At 40.2% G+C, this 25,786-nt stretch overlaps 3 protein-coding genes across 6 annotated transcripts in view; 1 reads left to right on the top strand and 2 right to left on the bottom strand.

Annotated features, from left to right (window-relative positions):
* Positions 1–101: 101 nt before the first annotated feature.
* Positions 102–14,044, bottom strand: smc1a (structural maintenance of chromosomes 1A). The gene is made up of 26 exons (XM_026153963.2): positions 13,637–14,044; positions 12,638–12,826; positions 12,211–12,323; positions 11,762–11,965; positions 9,780–10,018; positions 9,429–9,687; positions 9,158–9,298; positions 8,989–9,071; positions 8,774–8,873; positions 8,338–8,445; positions 8,031–8,216; positions 5,421–5,600; positions 5,173–5,319; positions 4,849–4,986; positions 4,645–4,761; positions 4,456–4,562; positions 4,215–4,356; positions 3,990–4,135; positions 3,725–3,878; positions 3,526–3,633; positions 3,202–3,358; positions 2,931–3,085; positions 2,615–2,766; positions 2,456–2,525; positions 2,234–2,344; positions 102–920 (listed from the first exon to the last, which is right to left on the bottom strand). The coding sequence occupies exons 1-26, from the start codon at positions 13,743–13,745 to the stop codon at positions 840–842; spliced, it is 3,696 nt and encodes a 1,231-aa protein (XP_026009748.1). The 5' UTR covers positions 13,746–14,044; the 3' UTR covers positions 102–839.
* A 19-nt stretch (positions 14,045–14,063) lies between these two features.
* On the top strand, positions 14,064–19,081 carry ribc1 (RIB43A domain with coiled-coils 1). The gene is made up of 8 exons (XM_026153964.2): positions 14,064–14,334; positions 14,566–14,786; positions 14,957–15,174; positions 15,298–15,412; positions 15,696–15,814; positions 16,406–16,642; positions 18,604–18,770; positions 18,931–19,081. The coding sequence occupies exons 2-8, from the start codon at positions 14,588–14,590 to the stop codon at positions 19,010–19,012; spliced, it is 1,137 nt and encodes a 378-aa protein (XP_026009749.1). The 5' UTR covers positions 14,064–14,334; positions 14,566–14,587; the 3' UTR covers positions 19,013–19,081.
* A 1,655-nt stretch (positions 19,082–20,736) lies between these two features.
* The window catches only part of l1cama (L1 cell adhesion molecule, paralog a), a 41,809-nt gene continuing 36,759 nt past the window's right edge, over positions 20,737–25,786 (bottom strand). For 2 of the 4 annotated variants that reach the window (XM_026153958.2, XM_026153961.2), the window contains 9 exons: positions 25,219–25,435; positions 24,848–24,970; positions 24,407–24,583; positions 24,208–24,321; positions 23,919–24,068; positions 23,371–23,502; positions 22,588–22,660; positions 22,415–22,426; positions 20,737–22,064 (listed from right to left, as the gene is read on the bottom strand). In XM_026153958.2, the coding sequence (XP_026009743.2) occupies positions 21,803–22,064; positions 22,415–22,426; positions 22,588–22,660; positions 23,371–23,502; positions 23,919–24,068; positions 24,208–24,321; positions 24,407–24,583; positions 24,848–24,970; positions 25,219–25,435 (1,260 nt within the window). In that variant the 3' untranslated portion in view covers positions 20,737–21,802. The remainder of the gene's footprint in view (positions 22,065–22,414; positions 22,427–22,587; positions 22,661–23,370; positions 23,503–23,918; positions 24,069–24,207; positions 24,322–24,406; positions 24,584–24,847; positions 24,971–25,218; positions 25,436–25,786) is intronic. The other 2 variants (XM_026153960.2, XM_026153962.2) reach the window with 2 other exon arrangements.

Here is a 25,786-nt window from a genome sequence, read left to right as displayed (position 1 = left end):
GTTCAAACATATTCATATGAAAGCTACTTTAAAAACAGCCCGATGAAATTACAAAACAGCACATGAGTTGCAAGAATGTATTATGAAGTAAACAAGATAAATGAGTTTAAATAATTCAAAATTTATTGAAGCAAAGCAATCGATAAAACAGGCCAAACAGTTTCAGCATGAACTCATGCTGAGTTTTCTGCCTACCAAAGTTGATTCAGATTATTACTCAGGGAATAAAAAACCTTCTAAGTAGCAGAGCAGTGATAGCCTCAGTTCCATGATCTCATAACAGCTCTGCCAGCTGCTGCTGCTAACTGCAGGTTTTATTTAGCTTTTGCACATGGGAATGTATCCATCATACTGTAACAACAGATTCCTCATTAAGCTTTAAAAAACAAACAAACACAGGCGCACATATGAAATTGCAGTTAAGTACAGAGAAGAGGAAACAAGCAAGAGCTTTAAAGCACACAGCTGGAAAGACGGCCATGAACAGTATAAAAGTTATGAAAACAAAAATTGGCTTTAGGGATGTTCGAGACACTTAACCACATGATACAAATTCTACAGCTTCTTAAAAAGCACCCCACACAATTATATTGGAAAACTGATAAAGGACTGGTTTTTATAAATGTACATACATCCTGGTCATTACGGTCTATAAAGAAAATAAAACAACTGAAGCTCAATAAGTCACTACTCTAATGTTTTTGTTTTTTTTAAAGGAAATAACATGTGAGACCTAATGGATACATCATCTGTGACTACAAGGTTACAATGAGCAATCCAGAAAAAGTAACCATGGAAACATCCAACTTCACAAAATAGCAGTGCTGGGAGAGCTAGTCTTACTCATTTGGATTTGGGTTGGCATCGGGATATTGCGAGAGGTCAAAGGTTAGCACTTTGCTTATGACGCAGTCTCCTTGCTGTTGATGGAAGAAAAAAAGAAAATTAGTTCATTGTTTCCGAATCAGCATTGACTTCACAGCTCAAGATGCTCAGGTTTTATTGGCCAAATATCAAACAGGATCTTTTAATTCTTAGATACACTGCATGTGGTTTATGATGAGAATGTTATTGCATGTCTGTTTATGAAGAATATAAAGTGTTATATGAATCTAATGAACTCCATTCTATTGCTGTCTCAGCTCCAGGTTCAGAAGTTTAACGTCTAAAAACAGCCTGACTATTGAAAATTCAGCCATCTCAAGGCTATATTTTAGTATTTTGCATAAAGCTTTATATGCATAATACTCAGAAATGCATCTCGCCGGTTGGGTCAACACTTTGCTTAGCTTAAAACACGTCACAGGTCACAATACAATATTAGGAAGTACAATGTGCAATGAATATCCTGCAGAGAAGCAGAACTTTTTCTGTTTATTTTGTTTGTTTGTTTTTTTCTGAGCAGTTTCAGAAAGAAGAAAAGACGGGCTTCACGGGGATATTTGGTGTATCGTGGTAACACAAAGCATTCGCAGTCTAAACAGACAGATTTTACCATGTGCTCTTCACATTACTGCAAATCCTCCACTATTTTAAGAAAGTTCAAATGGTTCCTGAAAGATGAGAATTATTTTATAATTTTAAAGGCGAAATCACAAACACAGCCCGTGTGATACTCGGGTGATAACAGGTTAATGACCCTGCATGCTGGAGATACAGATGAGCCACCCAGTCAGAAACTGTGACCGTCAATACATAACTGTATCCAGAGAATCTTTGATTAGGAGTTTCTGTTGCAGACATTAGTTCATACTGATGAATCCTGGGTAAATTCCTTCTTTGCTTTGCGAATAGATTCAACAGCCATTATGCTCAGCAGGAGACATCTGTTGCAGTCAATACATGTCAGTCTCGTGACACTGGCGTATTGTGAGTGCTAGAGTAGAGTTTATATGAAAAATGATGCATGAAATGGGGACATTTTCTTAACAAACCATAAAAACTTATCTATAGCATAACCTTATATGACACATAATAATATGCATTATTTTATGGGCTAACTTTAATATCACAAAGCAATGCATATGCTTGATCTTTATCGACTTTTATTCAGTTATTATGGCTTCTTTTTTGTTGTGGTTTTGTTATGGTAGCGTTCTTGTTGTAAAACAATGCTGAAACTACACAGTTGCACTTTTTAAGTGGTGCTTCAAGTGGTACTAATTCGGATCTAAGCTGATCCGCTCTTTGGGGATTTTATCCGTCTCTAATTCAAAACAAAAAAAAGACTCACCTCTGGATAAACACCTATGAGAGAGTCTGCCTTGGTGTAGAATTCCTCCTTCAGAGAAATGACAATGGCCTGGAAGTTCTCCATTGACTGGTCTTTGATGTAGTTGGCCACCTTGAAGGTACAAAGAGAAAGCATTAAGGCTAATGCACTAAAATCACAAGAAATATTAATTTAAAAACAAACAAACAGTTCATTATATCAACGTTTATTCTCTAAACAGACCTTGCCAATATTAGTGTTGTCCAGAGCTGCGTCAATCTCATCCAGCACAAAGAAGGGGGCGGGTTTGTAGCTACAGAGAAGCAAGAAAGATGTAAACAGTCAACTTCCGTCAAGTCATACGTGTATTAAAAATTCCTCTGCACATCTCCCTTGTTTCACCTGTGAATAGCGAAGAGCAGAGCCAGGGCAGCAACAGTTTTCTCTCCTCCTGACAAGTTGTCCATTGGTCTGAACCTCTTGCCTGGGGCCACACAGTTATAATTGATACCATCCAAATATGGCTCCTCTGGGTTTTCTGGACCTAAAAATGCCTAAAGAAGAAACATACGCTGATTGGTAAACGCAACTTGGGCACATGCACAAATGGATATATATAAAATTTACCATGTACCAAATTCCACACATAAAACTGCTTCCTGTCATGGCATTAGACATAGTTAATGATATGTAATGTGGCAAGTCTCTAAAAACATACCTGAGCACTACTGTTGCGTGACAGAGCCTTGTAGATCTCATCGATATTGGTAGACACCGACTCAAAACAGTTATTAAAGCGATCAAATCTTTCCTTCTTGATCTGCTCAAAGGCTTGCTTGGCCTTTTTGGCTCTTTTCCGAGCAGCCTCAAACTCTGAAAGAAGAAAGGAAACCAAAAAAAGCATATGATACAAGTTTAACAAGAGGTCTTCAACTTCCTGTCCCCTTCCACATTTCACCCCAGCTTCTAACATGAGACTGCCATCTCACCATCACTGGTCTCTTGGAATTTGTCCCTGACACTCTCAAGCTTCTCCATAGCCTTCATGTTGGGTGCACTGATCCTCTGCAGGATGCTCTGCTGCTCATTCAGACGCTGCTGCAGTGTGTTCGTCTCAGCCTTGATCTCTTCCTCTGACAGTGCATCCTTTAGGAAGATCGAAGAATAAATGTATTAATTTACATGCATCTACAAAATGTAAGTACAAAATCTGACTTCAGCTATAGAGATCACCTCTGCGGCAAATTGCTCATTTTCCTACTTGGTATATTTTAATGTGTAAAGAAAATTTTTATAATATTATTTGGACCCACCTTGAGGTCTTCAGACAGGTTGCTGTAGTCAATTTCTATAAGAGCCTCTTTGGCCAAAACACTGCTGGATGTCCTTTGGCTGCTGGACTCATCCGTCTGGGAACTCCCCTTGAACAGTAAAAACAAAAAGACGGCTGTCGTTTTCTGCTTCGGTCTTAATGGAATTACAGTTAGAGCAACGATGGTTTTGTTAATGTACCTCTCCCTGGCTGATATCATCCATTGTTCCAGAACGAAGAGGCAACCTGATATCCTGCATTTTGCAGGCTTGCAGCAGGTTGTGACGGTCACTGCGCTTCTGCTCCAGTTTGGTCTCGATGGCAGTGACCTCCTTCTGGAGCTGAGTCAACTCCCTGGAATAATAAAAAGTTGTTTGTAGAACAAACTCACTCAAACATAAAATCATATTAAGAAGATATTAAAAAAAAAAAAAAACTACAGTGCATATGTCTGCAGTCACTGACTTGTTTGCACCACCCAGTTTTTTGCGAATCTCCTCCATCTCGTGATTTTTATCATTGACTTCAGATTTCTTGGTGAGATGCTGGTTCTTCAGGTCCTGCAGCTGGGCCATTGTCTCATCAATGATTTTCATGTGTCTGTGCTCCTCCTACAAAGCACGCAAGAGGGATTAAAAGTGATGTCAAAATCAAGGGCAAAACATTTTCATCGTCTAACTTTGTTTTCACCTTTTTAAGTCTCTCGATTTCAGCCTCGTCCTTCTTCACAGTCTGCTCCCACATCATGACCTTCTCCTGGTCTTCCTTCAGCTGATTCTTCTCATAGTCCAACTGGATACCCAGGCGGGTCTTTTGAGTCTCAAACTCAAGACTAAGACAAAAAAAAATGAAGTTATGCTTCAACAAACAGAGACAGATTCACTATTAGCTAACTGTCCTGCATCATAAGCGACTGGATTACTGAACTCACCGCTTCTTTGCAATCTCATTCTGCCTCTTCACTTTCTCCTCCTCAAACTCTCTGATATTCCTCACTCCAATCTCCTTACAGAATTCCACAAACACCTCATCCTCCACCTGGGAAACAGAAACAATGTTGTGCAATGTTACATGTTCATAAACGGACTTCTAACTGCAGCTCACTCTGTGCCAGTCTCACCAGGTTCATGCGGTCGCGCAAGTCAGTGATTTCCCGCTCACGGGACTGGATGATCCTCTTGATGTCATTGATGCGAGGGCCAAAGTTTGCCAATTCACTCTCTAGCTTAGACTTCTCCTGTATCACAGAGTAACGGAAAAAATTTTAATGCAAGGGTCACTGTTTCTAACGGTAAGAGGAAAGAAAGCTGTTACTGAGCCGTACCTGCATATTGAGGGAGAGGTGACGGGTTTTTGTCTGCTCCAGATCACTCTGTGAGTACTTGAGTCTCATCTGCAGACCGTGGGCCTGAGACTGCACCTGACGGAGCTCTGCCTCCTTCCTCTTGGCCTTCATTTGCTCCTGCAGAGGAAAACATTAACATTAAGTGGATATTCATGAATAGTTCATTTAATAATTAAGGGAGTACAAAATAACAACAATTATTTTAGTCAGAGGTTAGTCAGCATAAAGTGCTTCATGGTGACTCTTACTAAAAATCTGTCGTCCCAACAAACTCTCTGATGTGGGTCATATATTTAAAGTCACCTTGAGCTCTTCAGTGAGTTTCTCCTTTTTCTCTTTGAGCTTGTCCACTGCCTTCTCATCCCATCGTCTGGCCTTAGCTTTCAAGTCGCTGGCACCTCCAGAGATGACTCCAGACTTCTGGAACAGAGTACCGTCCAGGGCTACCGTCTGGACACCGATGAATAAGAAGTTAGTAGGTAGAAGTGGTTATTATGCATTCTCACATCTCTGAATCATCCAATCATCCATCTTTAAATTAGGCTAAGTACCTTGTGCCTGTATGGCCCTCCAAAAGCAATTCTTCGCGCATCCTCAACATTCTCGCAGACCAGAGCATTGCCACAAGCATACTGCAGAGCTTTTTTGATGTGGGGAGGTTCATAGCGAATCACATCAATCACCAGCTTGGCTCCTCGCAGTTCTCTGAGTTTCTCATCGGTTGGTTTCACCTTTGAAAAGACAAGTTTTAAATTTTCTAGACAATATTTACAGTGTGAACGGCACTAAGGAAAGAACATTAATGACCTGAGGTTGGGATTATTTTAGAGTTAAGTAGCATTTTATATAAAGAACCTCTGCGGGGAAAAAAATGTTCAAATTGTCAGTGAAAAAAGATCATTTATAGACGTGACAACATTTAACCCCCCCCCCCAAAAAAAAAACAAAAAAAACAAAACATAGAGACAGAAGTATAATTTTGGCTTTAAAAATTGCAGAAAGCAATGTTGCCCATCCTGCCATGAATTTGCTCTTTCTATGACATTAAAACATGTTGCAGGAATTGTCCGCAGGGAAAATTAGGTTAGCCAAATATTTCAAGTGAGGACCAACTCTGAGAAACTTTAACAAAATATTATCTGGATACATAATCATCCAGCTGACCACCTTCAATTTCTCCCAACAGGGATATTCAGGGTTCACGCCTATTTTTCAGGGTCAAATTCAAGCACTTTTTAAGCACTTTCAAGGTCAATTTTCAAGCTTTTCCAGATTGGCAAAAAAAGAATGCATGATTCACTCGTTTAACTAAGTAAGACCAAGTAAAGATTAAAACAAATCATCTTAGGTCGACTTAAATGTCCTTTGTTCCCCTTGTGTAAGAACAGAGAAAAATGCACCACACAAAAATACTGAAAAAGGAAATGCTCGCCTTATATGCAAATACGGTACAAACTCAAAAAACACATTTCTCTTAAAAACTAAGATGTGAAAATGTGAACAAATCAACTCGTTAGAGATATTCATCTCCACTTGAAAAAAACAGCAACCCCACATAACAAGAAAACTGCACCAAACACCACAATAATACACAGCAAGGCCAAATGAATAAGTCTTCTCATCAGCGATTGACGCTTCTTAGCTATGTGACACAAAAATAGGACACACGTGTTTGTTTGTTTTTAACTAGTTAAGCACCCACGCCCAGAAAAATTGGGGCAAAGGGGAGAAGATCAAGTTTAATTGTTTAAAACACAAGGTCAGAAATATAAGTGCAGACATGAGGACTGTCACAGTAATATCCATATTTTGATTTATGATTTTCTGGAGTTAAATGTGAACCGAAGCATATTTTCAAAGGTGTTACTTTTTAAAAAAAATCTAAGGGAGGGAAATAAAAAAATGCAATTTTTATATGTTTGAGTCACAGTAACTTTTAACATAGTAACATCTGCAGTAATATTTACACCTCTGATGACATCTCACCAGTGTTAGCTTTATTTTGATACCAAGACTGTTTACGCACAGTTTGTAATTGCAGAGAAATGCTCCATTTATTTTGGTCATTTCATTTTCAAGCAGCTCAGAAAACCCCTGAGGGCCTAACAGGTTAAAGTTAATTCCCAATAAAACTTACTGTGAGATGTTTGACTACACTGCTGTCTGTATTATTGTTAAAGTCACCTTTAAAGTGTTTGTTCTACTAACATCTTGTACAGTAAGACAGGCATGGAGAACAGCGCTGACTGGGAGAGGCTTTGAACAGATGACACACTCAGTTCAATTCAACATATAAGACTTTAAGACAAACATCGACCTAAAATCTATTTATTTAATCTGTCATCTGTGGTATAATTATGTAAAATTATAATGTATTGTTCATCTCCCTTAAATAAACAGGCAGCCTTAAAGCATGAAACATTCATATATTAAAACACTTAAATCTGTCTGTTGTCTCAGTGGCTGATTGGGCCCCACAGGTGTCAATGTGAGCTTGAAGCCATTTATAATTTTTAAGTTGTTTAATGTGTATGTAATGTGCAGCCCAGGCAGAGAAATTTTACTTTTACACATCGAGACTCATTTTATTTCTCTATCTGATAAGAAAAATATTCGGTCAGATAGTTATTTGTAGTGAATGAAATACAGTTTCAAGCCCGTTTAAGCACCACATCTGAAATTCAAGCACTTTTCAAACCTTGAAAAGACAATATTATTTTCAAGGATTTCAAGCACCCGTAAGAACCCTGGATATTATTCTCCAGAGCAGAGCAGAGATTTAAAATCAGAACTCCAGCAACGCAGTAGCTTATCTAGTTCAGGACCCATCACAATTCACAGCTCATTGCCCACAAACCTAAAAACGTGACCCATGAGGATTCTTTGGAAAGTCTCCGTAGAACAACAGCTGATCCTGTTTTACCATTTCACTCAAATTAAATAACATTTTAATCAAATTCAAACCAATAATGTAGGTAAAGTAGTTCACCTTGTGAACTACGTCTGAGTCGATGGATGTATGGATGGACAGACAACGCTTTGTGCTTCCCCAAGTTTTACAAGTCTGACAATTTAGCTCACAGGCTACACCCATCAAGGACATAATTTTATTATGAATTGTTCAAAGCTCTCAGTTGGAGTCATTACTTTTATATACTTACTTCAAGGTAATCAAGAGGAAGGAAGGTCTCCGGCTCTCCTCTCTGCTCCTTTATGTACTGAATGCAGTCTCTGCCAGTCTTCTCTGAGTCAACAATGATGGCGTCCATGTTCTTACCCAACACTTTAGTCACAGCGATTTGATATTTCTTCTGAGTGGGCTGACACAGGTCGATCAGACGACCATACTGAAAACACAATCAGTAAACGTTTGTTTGTTTAGTGCTCTTATGCTCAATGTTTAAATGCTTTCACCAAAAAGAAAAGAAAAGCAGACCCGGCATGGGTATAGTGCCAAAGGTGCCTTACCACAGAGCCAGGATAGAGTCTTTTTATACTCTCCATGATCTCGGCCTTGCGTTGCTGGCGACTGTTCTCCTGCCTGTCGATTCTGGCGTCTCCAAGCTGCTCCATCACCTAAACCACAGTCCAATAATAAGGGGGTTCATCAGAGGTGCTACGATAGGTGACGTATTCACTTCCCATAACGGATGTAAGAATTTATAGAATCCAGTATTACCCAAGCTAGGGTGCTAACATGGATTAATGACCCACAAAGCAATGATTTATTTAATCAAGTCTACTGATTGACAAAAAGAAATAATGCTTTGTCTTGTACAGTTCAGGAAAATATGAGCTATAGAAAAAGGAGCAGAGTTACCACATGCAAAAATTAACTAACTCAATTAGAGTAGATTCAACTTGTTGTTGGTGCTGATTTCTTTCTTTCCTGTGCATTGAGTACCTGATTAAGCTCCATATTGATCTCATCGATCCTCCTTTTGGCACTCTCCACTTCCTCAGTCAGCTCTTCCTCCATACGCTTCTGCTCATCTAGTGATTGCCTGATGGGGAAAGAAGGGAAAAAAAGGATGTGAATCACACAGTAAACCAGAGAAACCTATAAAATAAGTTTGCCACAGCTCCGCTCAAAACAATCCAAAATTAAGAGCAGCATACCTGCTGGTGGCAATATAATCCTCCAGTTTTTCAATACGTTTCTGGTTTTCCTCGATTTCACGGATCTTCTGTTTAATTTTGGCCTAAAGAGAAACAACAACTTCTATCAAATCAATTTCGTTCTGGCTCATAAAACCTTTCCATCATCTTCCATTTTTCTCTCCTTTACCTCTGTCTCCACTTTCTTTCTTTCCTCTAAGTCAAGGCGGTCCTGGTCAGCCTTCTGGTCACGATTGAACTTCTCCAGCTCCTGTGCCAGCGTGGCAGCACGTTTGCTGGCCTCCTCCTTCAGACGATGATACTGCTTCACCTGGAAGAAGGGAGACAAAGAGTGTGCATTTTTCAATTTCATGAAACATTATCATTTTACTAAAATCCTGTAACTAATTTGGTATTTTTTCAAGATAAAATGTCTAAAATGTAGTTTTCACACATCAGACCTGATTTTCCTCCAAGGTGAGATCCTGGCCTTGACTCTGCGCCTCCTCCTCCATTCTTTCCTCAAACTCTTGCTTAGCCAGCTCCACTGCCCTCATCTCTTTATCCAGCTCATCCATGTCTGCCTTCCGCTTCTTGTACATCTTCTGGGCATTTTGCAGTGATTTTCTTGCTGCCTCAAGCTTCTTGATTTTGTGTGAGGTGTTCTCTTTGGCTTTGATGTACTGAGGCCTCTTTTGGTTCAACTCAGAGTCCTTCTCCCTGTAGTCAAGTCAACCGTTTAATGTAAGTCAAATGACTAATGGTGCATTAAGCTTTAAATGTCAAAACTTATTTTATTTAATGCCACTTACTTAATTTCTTTCTCAATGGTCTGTTGCTCCCTCATCAGCCTGCCTAGCTCCTTCTTCTTGTCCTTCAGCTCCTCCTCCACATGGTCCATCTTTTTACGGTCCTTATCAATCTCCTTGTTCCGCTGCCCAAGCTCTTTGTTCAGCCTCTCGATCTCAGTCTCATTGTGGTACAGTTTGAAGAGCTGCAACTGTACACTAGCTCTGGCTACTTCATCCTTAAGACGCTGGTAACGCTCAGCCTGGTAAAATGAAGGAAAAGAGAGAAGCGAGAAAATCATGATTAGAGATGTAACTGATTCCACATTTCATGACCAATGAGAATTTGAGGTTTTTCCATCAGATAACCCAAAAAACTAATCACGAAAATTCAAAAGTTTGTTTCAAGGCTATTTTTGAGTCATTTCAAATAAGAAATACACAGATTTGTTGCCGATTACAGTGTAACAATCTTTACTTCATCTTTGTGTTGTTCACCTAACACCAGACTTTCTCTCTTATATAAATATACCGTATTTTCACAACCATAAGGCGCACTTAAAAGTCTTAGATTTTCTTCAAAAAGTGCGGCGCGCCCTATAGCACAGTGCGCCCTGTGTGTTGTAAGGAGGACGTAGTAGAGAACACCATGAGAACGCTAAAGGGTGAAGTGTGTGCGTTGACTTTATTGCACATACCTGTATAAAAGAACAGGTATGTGCGTTATGCAGGACATCGTTGTTTTAACAACCCTGAAAATGGCAAAGAGACACGCTTATGAAGCACAGTTTAAACTGAAGGCCATCAGCTACGCAGAGGAACATGGAAATCGAGCAGCGGCGAGAGAATTTAAGATTAATGAATCGATGGTTCGCAAGTGGAGGAAGCTGGAAAACAAGCTCCGGCAGGTCAAGAAGACGCAGCTGAGTTTCCGCGGACATAAGGCGATCATCGAGCAAAGAACGAGCGGGAGAAGCGTTTCGACGGTCACCATTCGGCTAAAAGCAGTTTCACTTTCACTTTTTATGAAACGGTGCCATTTTTCCCTCCGGACCAGGACTACGGTAGCGCAGCAACTTCCAGCGGATTATAAGGAAAAGCTGGCCATCTTCCGCTCCTACTGCAGCAAACACATCGGCGACAAACACATCCAGCGATGGATGACCGATGGAGACCACAGTTTAACCAAGAGTGGAAACCAGCGCCGGGCGAGTTACGCCACAATTTGCCAATGGATTGTAGATGCTTGGGCTAACATGTCTGCTGGCACTGTTGTTCGAGCTTTCGCAAAAGCCGGCATCATTTCCGAGGAGCCGCACGGCACGGAAAGTGACTCTGACTGTGAAGAAAGTGAACCTGGCATGTTTGATGAAGATTTAGCGCAGCTGTTCAATTCAGACACAGAGGATGAGGACTTCGATGGGTTTGATTGATGATAAAAATGTGAGTACCAAACTTTGTTTTGCTCCTGCTTTATTTTTAAATACGCACACTTGTATGCTTGTGTGTTGTTGATGATGACGATTACTGGTAATAAAAATGTGAGTAAGGTACCGAACTCAGGTTTGCTCCCGCTTTATTTTTAAATACGCATACGGTACTTGTATGCGCCCTATGATCCAGTGCGCCTTATGTGTGTGTTAAATACAGTAATGGCACACATAACTGAGACTGCGCCTTTTAGCACAGTGCGTCTTATGGTCGTGAAAATACGGTATGTGGGATAGATTTATATGCAGGATGTGCAGTTGTTACATTGCTGAAAGCTTATGTTGAGCTTAGCTAAAAGTTCCTAGTTTGTCTTTTACTGTTGAAATTTGGTGCATTCATATGAATGACAAATATTTGCATTATCTGGAATTATATATTACCTAAAATTTGTTAGAGTAGAAACAGGCTATACCACTCAATGGATCCTGTATGGAGGAATTCAGTAAATGCCAAATAACCATAGACACTGATCATGACACTTTGTGTCATATGCAGACTCAGTAAAAATGGCAAACCTCTTCTTTCTCTTGCTTAGCCTCTTTGCGCTCTGCAGCGATGTTTTTCTTGCGATGATAGTTAAACTGCGTGTCCTCCTCTGCTTTCACCATCTCCTTCTTCCTCCGGTCATACTCCTGGGCCAGCTCTCCTGAACGGGAGATCTCTTCAAACAGCGCCGTACGCTCTTTGGGGTTCTTCATGGCAATAGACTCAACGGCTCCCTTAAAGGGAAATAAAGACAAAACTGAGATTTGAAATAGCAAATAAAATGTTACCTGGTGTTAATTTAATCTCTGGTGTAACTGACCAAGTCACGTTCAAACCAATGATACACACACACTAAAAACTACTGCACTCTCCAATCAAAATAACCTAGTGGATTAGTACAGGAGTACTATGAAAGACTGCCTGTGCGTAAATTGCTCTTGAAAAGATCTTGACAACATTTACAAGAATGAAATCTTACCTGAAAGACCAAGAAGTTCCTAGCCTTTATCAGAATTCCAAGTTTTTCCAGTTCTTCACTGTATTCAGGCAGGCCCACTACTTTACTGTTGATGCGATACTCAGAGGAAGAACCTGGTGCATATTCCAAAAACAAAACAAGCATTAGCTCATCATCAACACACACACATTATATATATATACATTTATAAATGTAACAGATTTTAAATATTTTTGACCCACCAAATTGCAAACACATGTAAAAATGTTTTCTTAGACGATGAGTCAATTTTTGAAAACTGATATCCATGCAGCTTTACTACTATCCTTTTATTCAGCTGAAAAGCATTCAAATTTTACTAGATCAGTGTCTTTTAATTCACACAGACAACTATTCAAAAAGAAAGTTAATTATATATTAAAGGACGGTTGGTAATGGAGCTTTGTACCAATAATGACTCTTGTGAAGGCACGTTCTTCTCCATTATCTTCCTGGTACACCATGCTGACAAAGGCTCTGTTGGCAGCTGGCTTCCCTACAGGCGCTCCATGGATTAGATCCTTCAGAGTCTTCACACGCAGGTTACTTGTCTTCTCTGCCAACACGAAGCTGATGGCATCCATAAGGTTGGACTTTCCTACAAACATTATGATGACATTGAAATCTTAGTAAACTTTGGGACCTTTTTATATTAAAACACACATGTTAAGACCATGTTGCTGCTTGCTTCTATACATAAACAACAACTGTATATAGGCTTTAATATCCCTTATGTAAAACATAGTTTGTTACCTAATATTCATTTTTACATCCCATCTCATATTCTTATATCTCTGTTTTATTTAATGTTATTTTTGATTTATTCTAGTTGTACACTATGGAATGGGGATAATATGCATGTCCTGTAAATATAATAGGAAAGTTCACCTTTTATTTGTACAGTCTGGTGCAAAACAGCAGTTCTGCAATAAAATGCATCTTATTGGCTATTAGTATGCAGTTTTTACACGTTGTGTTGGCCAGATAATTTTGATGATGCATTGCACTGTATTACGAGAAAAGACCGTTGAAAGACTTCGTCTTTCTCTAGTGTAAAGGTAGGTCCAACCCCAATGTTTACAAATATATTAAGTGCCTATACGACATAAGTGCTTAAGCAGTCTAAAGGAATTACTTCAATTAAAATGCAAATACGTTATTCTACAAACTGACAACGATTAATACACCGAAATAAAATTTAAATAACTACTCTAGTGGCAAATATGGATATGAAACAATACGATACATCACACTACCAACAGCTGAACCCCCATACAGTTCAGCTATGCACAGACTGAGAGTTATGATCTAAAGAGAAAGGGGCTGTGGAGCTGTGTTTACCGTTAGGCACAGCTAGCAGTTTGCATTTCGCATTAGCTTCGAGTTTATGTTAGCTGTTATTACATACCAGATCCATTGGGTCCGATGATTGCAGTAAACTTGTGAAAAGGTCCGATGATCTGCCTTCCTTTATACGACTTGAAATTTTCGATCTCTATCAGTTTTAAATAACCCATCTCGTTATATTTGTTTAGCTGGTCTGCAGTGAATATTAGCTTAGCAGTTAGCTAATGCTAACAACCAATGTTTACCCGGTAAGCTGTTGCAAAGACGCAGTGTGCACGAAATGAATGAACCGCTCTGGTCAATCTACTGCTGCTCTATGCACAAGTTACATTATGATCTGCGCAAGCGTTTTAAAAATTAAAATGAAAAATATAATCTTTATCAAATATACTCGGTACGGCGGCGACAACAATGCGCCATTTTACAATCCAACAGGAAGACCCACAAGCGCGCGAGACACGAAACCTCACAGTTTCTCGCGAGACAAAATTTAGTTGTCTGGAGTTTGTCGTGTTTTGATTGTGATCGACCTTGGATATCACTTTTTACTACTATTAATGCTACTTTATTACAGAATATACACATTATTAAAAATAAAAAGACATTTCCTTAGCTGGTCCTGTCACTCTTGTTATGTGTTTCCAGCATAGCGATATGTGGCCACTTGTTTCCATGGTTACCAAGGGTCTCCAAACACAACAGGAGCAGATTTTCATTCACTGATATTGAAAGAAACTGAACAGATTTATAACGTCAGCGGTAAGTTGATCAGAGGTTTATGTCCATTTTTAAGGAAGAGACATTTGATTTATTCTACTTCTGCCTTGCCTTTGGTTTTTGATGTTATCAGGTGATGACAGGAGCAAATCGCTCTGAAGATGAACCCCACCAGGATTTTATATTTCAATCGGCACAATCATTTCTTTAATAATTTATTTTCAAGCAAGATTATCAGCTCCGATAACAAGTCTCGTAATGCTGTCTCTTTAGGAAGTCACTAGAAACTTTGAACATGTTCAAAGTGGATTTGCCTGTAGACGAGTCCACGGAAAAGGCTGTGGAGAGGCGTAGGGCTGCAGAAACAGCACGCAAGGCCCGCATTTTCAACACCCGGCTTCGTGTGATGGGTCTCGACCTAGATACACTAAACCAACAAGTCCAGGAGAAGAAACACCAGCAAAACATGGAGAAACAAATGGACAAAGCTTTGGGTAAACTGAAGGACATGGATGAGTTAGAATTAAAGCAGTTTAATTGCAGACATAATTCTTGCAAGACGCTATAAATGCAAGTCCCCTAGTCCCTTATTATTATTATTATTTCAGGCCCTCTCCATTAATTAGCTTTGGTTGGTCATAGGTGTATTTTTAATGTATTACAGATAAGTTGAGAATATACCAAGATGAAGCACTGGTGCAGCAGAACAATGCTGAAGAGGAGAAGCGAAGAGTTTTGAATTCTGAACTCACCAATTACTGGGCTACTCATCAGCGACCAGAGGACTCTCGTGATGCTGATCTTAAATTTGGCCTGAAGGGGGCATTCAAGATCGCCATTCCAGAGAATGAGCTAGGGCCTGCCAGTATGCAAATCTTTAAGGTAGGGCAGCTCTGACAAAGCAGGGGATTTGTAAGCTTTAAAGACCGGGAGGGGGGTCCAGCTAATGGTTAAATGTGTAATATTGTTACCTCTTATGGTCATCTGTCCTTGTTTCATGCACAGGGAGAGGGTGTCGGAGAGGAGCTGAGGATGAGAGAACAAATAAGAAAGACAGAACGAGATCTGCGAGCACAGATGGACGAGAATGAAAAACGGCACATGCGAGACAAGCACATAGGTGAAAAGAGACACACACAAGTACACACATTCACTAGCATTCCTAATGAGTTTACATCATTTACTCTACAACCTCTGTACATCACACACATGCTTCATGCTTTCCTGCACAAACAATCATACACTCCCATGCACAGCCCTTATTACCAGGTGACAGTGATGGATGCTTATCCCTAAGAGCTTTACTGTAAGTGTGAAGTGTGCAGTTAAAGAGCCAAATACAACAGCTAAGGCAGGTGTGGAAAAACACACATCAGATGATCCCCAAATCATGTGTGTCACAGAGATGCTTGCGAGCAAAGAGCTGGTGCAACAAGACATGAGAGGGGCTCAACAAGCTGCCCTCGAGGAGGTGTGTAAGAGAGCCAGCCGCATCGCGCTCGAGAACTACAATCAGGCTCTGGTACAGTATACAGATGGGCAAACAGATATGCACACACCACTCACTAATGTGAATGCTCAAGGCAAAATCTAAAAGGGGTGGGGGTGGGAAGGGGCAAGCTGTGACATGATGTTGTCATGTGGGAATTGCAAGCTGAAAATGTCAAATGATGCATACACACACTTGGTGCAGGATGGCGGCAATCATATTATTTGGCACCAGGCAACATGGATGGTTAAACGGCTTTGATGTATGCATGGTTACTGTCTGTTTTTAAAAGCCTCCATTTAGCTCTTCCCTCATTTGCCTGAATGCACTCGGCTGAATCCCCCATTGGGAGGAATCATTGTAAATCCTTCAGGTCACTGTACTTTTTCATAGTGTTTAGTGGTTTCACTAATAACCACTCATGATGCACAAGCAAATACAGCTGACTGAGTGGCTCTCTCAGGACGACGTTCGCCATATGGCTGACTGGTAGCTCTATGCTAGGAGTAACCACATTTTAGAAACTGGGTTTTGCAATGCTTCTGAATTATCAGTCATCAGTGGGATAATCAATTAACTGACCCTGGATCTGTGTTAAAGCCTCACCATGTCCTGTACACACAGGCTAAAGAGCAAGCAGAGAAACTGGAGGAGCAACGCAAGAGAGAGGAACAGGAAAATCTGGCAGAGATGTGGCATACAATGACATCTGACATGATGACAGAGTGTGCAGAGGCAACAGAGAGACAGGTGGGAGGAGGGAGGCCACCACAGGTTCTACCAGACAGGTGGAAAGGAATGAGCCCCGAACAGCTGAAAAGCATTCAGCAGGAGAGAGAACAACAATGCCTTGAGAGACAGGTATTACACTCGGTACTCCACAGTAATATAGTCAAAGCTGCACACGGTATTCCATATTGTTATGTAGAATACCATGTCCACATAATCCCTTGAGTACAGAGGTGGCCAGCAGGGGAATTGGGCAGGGCAAGTACTTGTGCTTGGGTACTGCATGTGTGGATTTGAAATTAGTGTTTTCTTTTTTATTATTTTTTATTTAATTCAGCTCTGTCAGCAGCAATGCACAACAGCAGTCACATCAAAGCACTTTATATTGTAGGTTAAAGACCCTAAAATATTAGTTAAATAAACAACAGCAATCGAGCGACTTGGTGACAGTGGGACAGAAAAACTCTTGTTGAACCTTAGACAGAACCAGGCTGGGGGGGGGGGGGGGGGGGGGGGGGGCAAGCCATCTGCCGCGACCATTTTGGGATGAAGGGAAAGAGTTTTTGACATCTGTGCCAACTTTTCTACACAGGTTGTTTTCAAAAAGGATTTCAGCTTTGAGGAGATTACTCACAAAGAAAATAATCCTAGACTTGAAAAAACAAAAACATAAGACGGGAATGTGAAACCTACAAAGTCTGTAATCACAAGTAAAAACAACCAAAAAAGCAACAGTGCAATATTACTAGTAAAAATATACATGTATATGAGATCGATACCTTCAGTCCATAAAATAGAGAAATATATTAAGATAATTAAAACTATTGACAGATGAGTATAAATGATCATTTAAAACCAATAAAATAAGTAGAATTAAAGTTCATAAAACAAAAATAAATAAATAACTTTAAAAAATACATTAAAATACTAATGTCAGTCATTATTAAAGCAGAGTTAAGGGAGTCACCTGCTGACAACAGTCATGAAGGGGATGTCGTGTGTTGTCCAGTATGTTTAGCAGTTTGTGCAACATCCTGCTCTTAATAACTCCCTCTAGGGGCTTCAGGCTAGTCCCCAGCACAGACTCAGCCTTTAATCAGCTTGTTCAGCTTTCCAGCGTCACTGGCTCTGACGCTGCTACCCCAAAACAAACCTACAAAGAAGATTGCACTAGCAGTAACAGACAATAGTGTTTTACTGAATTCATTAAATGACCCAGACAGCCTCAGAGTTGCATTTCCAGTCCAGTCTGTTATTGATGTGAATACCCAGGTTTTTGTAGCTCTTCTCCCACAGTGGAAATGGTGTTCAACTTAGGTTTGTCCCTCCTTTTTGTGTTGTTTTAAACACTGCAAATGTTGGAGTACTCCTGATGTGATTCAGAAGGTTGTTTCAGCAGCGAAAAGATAAAAGCCACATCACCAGTGTTGCTTAAGACTCTGTAAATAATCCATGAGGTCTGCGGGTAGCTTACTGGCTTGTCAGATAGATATTGAGGTCGCAAACATTGCGTCACCTTAAAAAAGCACTAACCTTTAAAAATCAATTCTAAAACTAATTGGAAGCTAGTAAATGTAACAGGAGCACTACTAGTGTCCATCAAGCCAGCGGTGCTCAAACCAGCATCCAGGCACTGAAAGTTGGTTTGAACAAGTAATAAAAGGTCTTATTTTAGTGTGCTGGAGATATTAGAAAAATATACCAGTGTATATCAGTTTTCTCCTTATTCAGGATGATGGTATCTTTCTAGTCTTTCTAGTGTACTAAAATAAGGCCCCAAACTTTCCATTAGTGCCTGGACCTGGATTAACATGATCAACATTGATTTCAAGATGCAATAGTGGCAAGAATAAGCATAAACATAAAGTGCTAACACAGAAAAAAACATTTGGGTGGATCCAGTTACCAAGCCATAAGACCTCCAGCAGATTATTTGGCTCTGAAGCTTTGCATTTCTCAGTGTTATCTACAGGCATGTTAAAGTCACCCAAAATCAGCATGAAAGTTTGGGAACCTAAATCATAATGAAGCAGAATTGCCTTTAGGAGAACAAGTTTAGTGTGTTTTTAGATTTATTTCCTCTCTGCCTTCAGAAACAGCGAGATGCTGAAAAGATCCGTGAAGCAGCTTGGGACCTGAAGCTGCTGAAGCTGTCCAGAGAAGCCGAGAAGGAGGACCTGAGAGCAGCCGAGCTGAATAGAGAGCGGAGAATTCAGATGGACCGCTACAACATGCAGCTGGCCCGAGAGCAGCTGGCACAGTAAGCACTGCCCACATATTCATACACTTTCTGATTAGACACTAATCAGCAAATGTGTTTTAGGCTTAGGTGATAAAATATGGAAATAGAGATTTCAGATTTTATAAACATTTAGGGGGACAAGCTACTTACTGTGTTTAAATTTCTGTTTCTGCCCCAGGCAAGAGTACCTGAATAAGAGACTGTACACCAACAAACCCACCAAGGACTACTTTTATCAATTCAACACCAGCTCCCGCTGACTGCCAGTGACCTGACATTAGCTTGTCCTCCTGTGGCATTGGGCTAAATAAACCTGGTTAATCAATGAATCAGTGTGAACTGGATGAACATTAATCATAACATAAGTGACATAGATTTCCTCCCGATTAACACGGTTATTTCTGATTAGTGACAAAAAAATGGGAGCCTGTTTTGGTACAGATTGTTCCACGTACTTTATTTTTCAGTCATATATCCAGTTACAGCAGTAGCTTCATAATGCAGTTACAATATTGGCCCCAAAAGTGGCAGAAGACCCACAGCTCCAGTCATCCACTCATGACAAATATAGGCATCATCATATTGTGCTAATACTGCACCCCACACTCTGTGAAGAGGCATATCATCCCCAGCAGCGGCGCACACCCCCTGGCCTCCCTTGCCCCTTCTGTTTCGTCTTACTTCCACTTAAAATGTCTGTTTTTGAGTCCTAGAGAAGCTTCTCTACACAAACCAATTCATTTTCAATCGATTTTTCTTCTTTAGCTATATAAAAAAAGAAAGAACAACCACAGTGAGAAAGCAAAGGCCAGCATCCCCAGGTTTCCCCTACAAAACATGAAAAGCAAAGAGTGAGCGGCAGTCGAGTGAGTATCTGTGTGTGTACACTCATTCCTCATTCAGAGCTAACATTTGCCCCCAAACACTGACACACAGTTGTTTAGCAGCAGATAGTTGAGTTAGAATATTGGCATATCTTGCGTCATTCGTCGCTCCTGTATGAAAATAGATTTTTTTTAAAAGCTTTATTTGTCCTGAGTGTGTCTGTTTAACCAACCACAGGGAGCTTACACAAACCTCCTTCAGTGCCACTAGCCTCTTTAGACATCTCATATTCTACCTCGGAGACTACAGTTGATATTTGGCCAGTGGCGAGCTTTTGTTTGAGAAGGGAGAGTATCGCGTTTAAGTGTTCCCTGTGGCTCACTGCATTTCTGCCCCGCACAACTTCATCAGACAAAAACTCCACAGATATTCACTGCACTGCATTGCTGGATGATTAAGGGCATGAGCGCAATCCTAGCTTAAATTGTAATGTAACTACTTTCACTAAGTGACACTAAATTGACTCTTTTTTTTTCCCGTTTTCAAATTTCGATATGTTTGCAAAAACATCTACATAACAATGTGAATTTTTTTTTCCTTTTTTTTTTTTTCTCCTTTATTCAACTATGGAGTATGTTTTTGCTACACCCAAATCTCACTGTGATCGTTTGTCGATAACAGAAAAGTCTGAATTCATAGCAATAGTACAGAGAAGGAAAAAAACTACAATTTGCAACATTTTAAAATTAAGTGAAGTGGCTTTAAACCTGCACATTTTTCACATTTTCATATCAAACATGGTTCTGTAAGGGTTGTATTTACATTCAGAGGGAAAACAAATGGTCCCGGCTCTTCCTGTGACTTTACTCTCCTTTTACCTTTTTAGCTCAGATTATTTTCAGAAGCAAGTAAATACAGTGTCTGCCTAACCCTGAAAGGAATACATTCTCTGTTTGATATAAACAACTATTTTTTAACCTTTGTCATATATCAAATGGCAGCCTTTACAACTGTCAACAATATCAGCTTGCATTGAGGAAGGTTTGAAAATAAAACGTGAGAGAGTGTTTGCGCACTAGACGCCACCCTCTTATCTGAAATATACATAAATACTGCACCTCAGTTTGTTTAGTATGAGATGAGCAGGTATGAAAGGTTGTTAATTAGAGACAATGTTTTAATACAGCGTAGAAAGAGACAAAGACAGCGATACAGAAACTACACATAGGTCTCGACACACAAAAAAATTACAACATCGTTTTCAAAAATGACATTACACTTCTGGTGGGAAGGCGAGAGAGTAATGACATCAATCTGGTGCTTTATGCAGACCCAGCAGGCACAGGAACTTATAAGGATCTATAATACTGTAATATGGCTAAATAGATAAGTGTAGATGCAGCTATATACACCAGATGCTACTCAGCATTTTCACAGCAAGTTCCACTTAATGCATCCAAATAGTAAGAAACTTGGCTTCACTTGATTTTGCTGAAAACATGTTAATCTATGAAATGTGCCGTAGCTTTTTATATAAATAGTATAGAAAACAATATGAAAAATGATTACGTAACAAAAAATGACACAACAGCAACAACAGCAACAAAAAAAAGATGTTTGGTATTCAAACACGCTCGTAAAATGAAAAAAATGTCACTGGCAAGTACAATCGGAGACATTAAATGGCAATTAGACAGACAAAATCATGTGGGAAGTACATCAAACATGATTCATATCTAAGATTCAAGATTTTTTTTTACAGCAGCATTAGCTGTCTTGTTCCCTACACTGGGTTCTACCATCATCCTTTACTTTTAATGCACTACTCTGCATCTTTACATGACCATACCTACACCCCCTGATATTTCTAACTGTACAACATTCTGTCTTTATGCATCTGCGCTGTTGTTTGCTGAGAGAACGAAAGAGGAGCGAGAGAAATGAATGTTAGTCATTTTCATTAGTTGTAAACTGCACAGGAAAATGAAGGGAGGTCAAAGGGCATGTTCATGTCAGTAGGGCTTATATCACTATCGCTGTCCACTACTTTGGACACTCCTTTGGTCAATATAGTCTAGTCAATCAGATGGCTGCCAGGGACATCTGAATATGATTGTTTATTAGTCGTCGGAGTACAGATCAGCAAGTCAGTAGGGAACAGGAGCATATGGGCACATACGTGTTGACATATTTTGGTCTGATGGTCCCCGGTGGATGTGTGGGGGTTAATCGAGGATGGTGACTGAGTTGGGCACGCCATTGGTGGCGGGAGAGAAGGTAGTGGGGTTCAGCGGGGCGTTCTCTGGCAGGCCGTGGTAACCTTCTGGACCGCCACTGGGACGACTGATCTGGCTGGCCAGAGACTCATCCATGTTGAGCTCTGTGGTCATGGCGCTGCTGCCATTGAAGTCGAGATTGTCTTCGCTGTACAGCTTGCTCTTCTCACACAGGGACGGCTGGCTGGCTGTTCGCTTCTCCTCAAGATCACTGCAGCATGAAGAACAGAAGAGGTCAAAAGCAAGAAATGTTAACATGATACATACGAAAAATGCAGTGCTACATGCCAAAGGTTGAATATTATGTACTAATATTTTAAGTAATTTTTTTAAAAATAGTCAGTTCCAGGTTATAAATCGTGACTATTTGCTTTTCAGGGTCTCACATTACAGTGAGGTGAACATTATTGGATTTTGAACTGTTGAACATAATGCAATCAGTAAACAAATATATTACATTAAAATTAGTCTGAATGTTTATGGGAAGGCAGAAGGTAAGTGAGGCATTGGCAGACGTAAAAATTAAGTGGGTTAAGGATATTAAATCATATCGCAGCATACCTTTCTAGAGATCTGCATAACAGGGGCAGGCATTAGGGAGGAGAGTGACAATGAAAGGAACAGAGAGGGTTAGGAAAACCAAGCAGTGCTGAGGGAATCAGGGCTGTGTTAGAAATCAATGTGCAGAAACGTAACAAAGCATCCAGGAAACAGCGTTCATTCAGATGACACACCTGTACTCTCCGAAAGTTTCATCCTTCATGGGCCGAGCTTCTGAGTCCATTGGGCCCTCCTCTTTATCTTTCACTGAGAATGTGACAGATTTCATTATAGTCAGATTTTAATCTGGCTTCTATCTAAAGCCACTGTAAGTCTCAGATCTCAACAGTGAAGTTTTATTAAAGGATGCTTAGGTGGAGCAAAAAAGCTGGACTATCTGTAGATAGTATCAGTTTATCTGTATTATAGTTTTAAGTTCTCACTGATTTTCTAAAAATATAACAGCCAATTAGAATGGCGGTAGGTATCATCAGCCTTATTATTTGGTTTGTCTTCACTTCTCTCTCATGTGAAAATTGCTAAAAGTCTGTTTTTTTTTTCAGTCAGACATGGACCATTATTTTACGTTTTTTGTCTTTTTCAGAAAGAGCCAGAGATTATTCCTTACTGTCAAAGCAAGGAAGTGTAAGCTTAGAGGTCTGTCTCATGTTTGACATGACAGCTGCATGAGAAAGCAGGTTGAGTGAAATGGGACAGATATTTACAGTTCAGATCAGAAAGTTAATCAAACTGTTTGGGATTGATTTAAAAGAACACGTAATATTCTCCCCAGTCAATATAATATATTTACTGTGGTGCAGTAAGCCAGTAAGCGTTTCACTTCTTTTTCTACAGCAGCGTCGGACAGCTTTATGGCTCCAGACTGGCCAGCATTGCCTACACAAAACTTGCTGCTCATCAAGCTTCAGTTTAATAGCTCCTAATATTAAACAGTTATTAGGGTAGGTCACACTGACCTGAGTACTTTCCCCCTTTACTCCTCTTAATGAAGCAGAGGATGAGCAGGATCAGCAACAACAGCCCAATGGCGCTCACAACGCCAATGAACCAGCCCTGTGTTGCAAAGCTTGGCTGCATCTCTGTTACTCCTTAAGAGAGGAAAAAAGAAGGTGGTAGAAAGAGGAGTTAGAGCTTTTTTGGTAACAGGAAGCAGGAATGAAATACACGGCAAATGGAAAGTATGAGACAGATAGGGAGACCAAGATAAAAGAAGGAGTAGAATCTAGAGCAAAGGAGACAGATCATTATGCATTCTGACAGGCTGGCATTTCACCAGGGAACCAAAGAATACAGCAAAATACAGCAAACAAACACAAGTAATGGATCATTTCATATGGCTAACCAAGCTCTCTTTTCACAAAAGTCTTTGAAAGCACTTCACAGGCAGAGAAAGAACTGCAAGACACTCTCTGTAGGATCAGGCTTTATATTTTTAGCTGCGGGAAACCCAGAGGAGAGAGCAGTAGGGATAAAAGGAAAGAGGATGAATGAAGGCTCATAGTACCTGTTCCTTCTGTCTCGATTCCAGTCTTGAAGAAGGTTGTGTTGTTGTAGATAAATTGGAAAGAATAATAGGAGCCAGGAGTCAAGCCCTGGATCTGGTAGAAAGACTGAGAGGAGTTCACCTTCTCTGTCGTCTTCCATTTATTGCCATCTGCAGAAGCACAACAAGAAACCTGTCTTTTTCTTTTCTTGTTCAGGATTGTGTAGCTACTCCCACAAGGTAATAATCCTTTTAAAAGGTTGAATGCAAAGATGTGTAACTTATGCACAGATTAGTGTGAATATTATACCGTTCTTGTTGCGGTATTGGATCTGGAAGCCAACATTCCTGCGTCTCTTTTCTGGTACCCAGCTAAAGTTCACTGCGTTTTCCCCCACAGACAGGCTGATGTTCATAGGAACTACTGTAATGCATTCAGACAAGTGCAAATCAAATTTTTGTTTAATTTAATAGCTTTTACATATTAAAAGACTGAATCGGCTTTATACCTCCATCCAGCATAGTGGCACCCTTCATCGTTGTTGGTACTCCATCCCCAGCAGCAGTCCGCCCCCTGAGGTAGAAACGGTAGTGGCTCTTATGGTCCAGGTTCTTCAGGGTGATGTGGGTGACTGTGGGGTCATCTATTGTCTCCACCTGCATGGGGCTGTCATCACTCTCTGTAACTGACCACAGCAGTGCCAAAAAACCATTTAATCACTTTTTGGTTGTCAACACATGTATGGATACTGTATTGTTCATGGTGACAAGTAACTGACTGACAAGCTCATTAGGATGCTTTCCTTTTGACATTTTTAGCACTATTGATTTCACTGGAGATGCATTGCTCGTTTTTCCAATGTCTGATTGCAGCATAGAAGAACTTCCAACTTGAAGGATTTTACTCAATGTTCACTTTGCTGGCAAGGTTGAAATAGACACATGCTCACTCTGTTGGTACTGCAGCAGATATCCAATAAGCACTCCATTGGGCTGTCCAGGAGGTGTCCAGTGGAGGGTCATTTCTGTCTCTGATGGGCTGTCTAGGGTCAGGGTCAAGGGAGGACCAGGGACTAGCAAAAATACAAAAAATGCATGATGATAATGTACTTAGTAATATCTATCATCACATCACTCTATCATCACCCCTTGCTACCAGTCTCATTTCTTTTTTCTTCATGCATATAGTTCTCCCTCTCCCTTTGCCATGTTTCTTGACCTCTTATTTGTATCATCTGCAATAAAACATCTTTAACCACTTTGTCATCACTTCTCCCTTTTCTAGCTTTATTTCTAGCCTCTTTAACCCATTTATTCTCACCTCCCTCTGGAGTCTCAAAGGGCAGCGCCTCAGAGAAGGGTCCTTCTCCCTTTATGTTGTATACAGTCACCTTAAGGGTGTAGTTGGAGAACGGCCTCAGATCACTGATCACTTTCTTCTTCTCGTTGGGCTCCGTTTTCACCACCACAGTGCTTTCTAACTCTTGTGCCCTGCGGCCTCGGTGGTGGCTCCTATGCACTTTCCTGGTATAGTGGATCTGGCAAAAGAGGACATCACAAATGAGGATTTATTTTTTTATTTATATTTGGAAAATTACAGTTTACCTCAGTTGCTCAGGCACATTTCTTTGAACAGTTTTGAAGTCACTGAATCTGAAGATGAATCTCCCAAAACTCAGTTTGGCAGGATAACAAATTATAAACATCCTCTGTTCTTTCTTGTTCTTTCAGGCTGCTACTGTTACAAGTCACCACAGTGGATCATCCCCCTTTATCTCATCGTATCCTCACCACCCTCTTCATGTCCTTCTTCACCTCATCCTTGATGGTCTTCCTCTTTTTTTCCTGCCTGGCAGCTTTATTTAATAAATCCACTCCTTTCTCTGCAC

This window comes from Astatotilapia calliptera, chromosome 20 (genome assembly GCF_964374335.1).
Source record: "Astatotilapia calliptera chromosome 20, fAstCal68.1, whole genome shotgun sequence".
Classification (NCBI taxonomy): domain Eukaryota; kingdom Metazoa; phylum Chordata; class Actinopteri; order Cichliformes; family Cichlidae; genus Astatotilapia; species Astatotilapia calliptera.
This window is presented reverse-complemented; position numbering and strand designations above follow the sequence as displayed.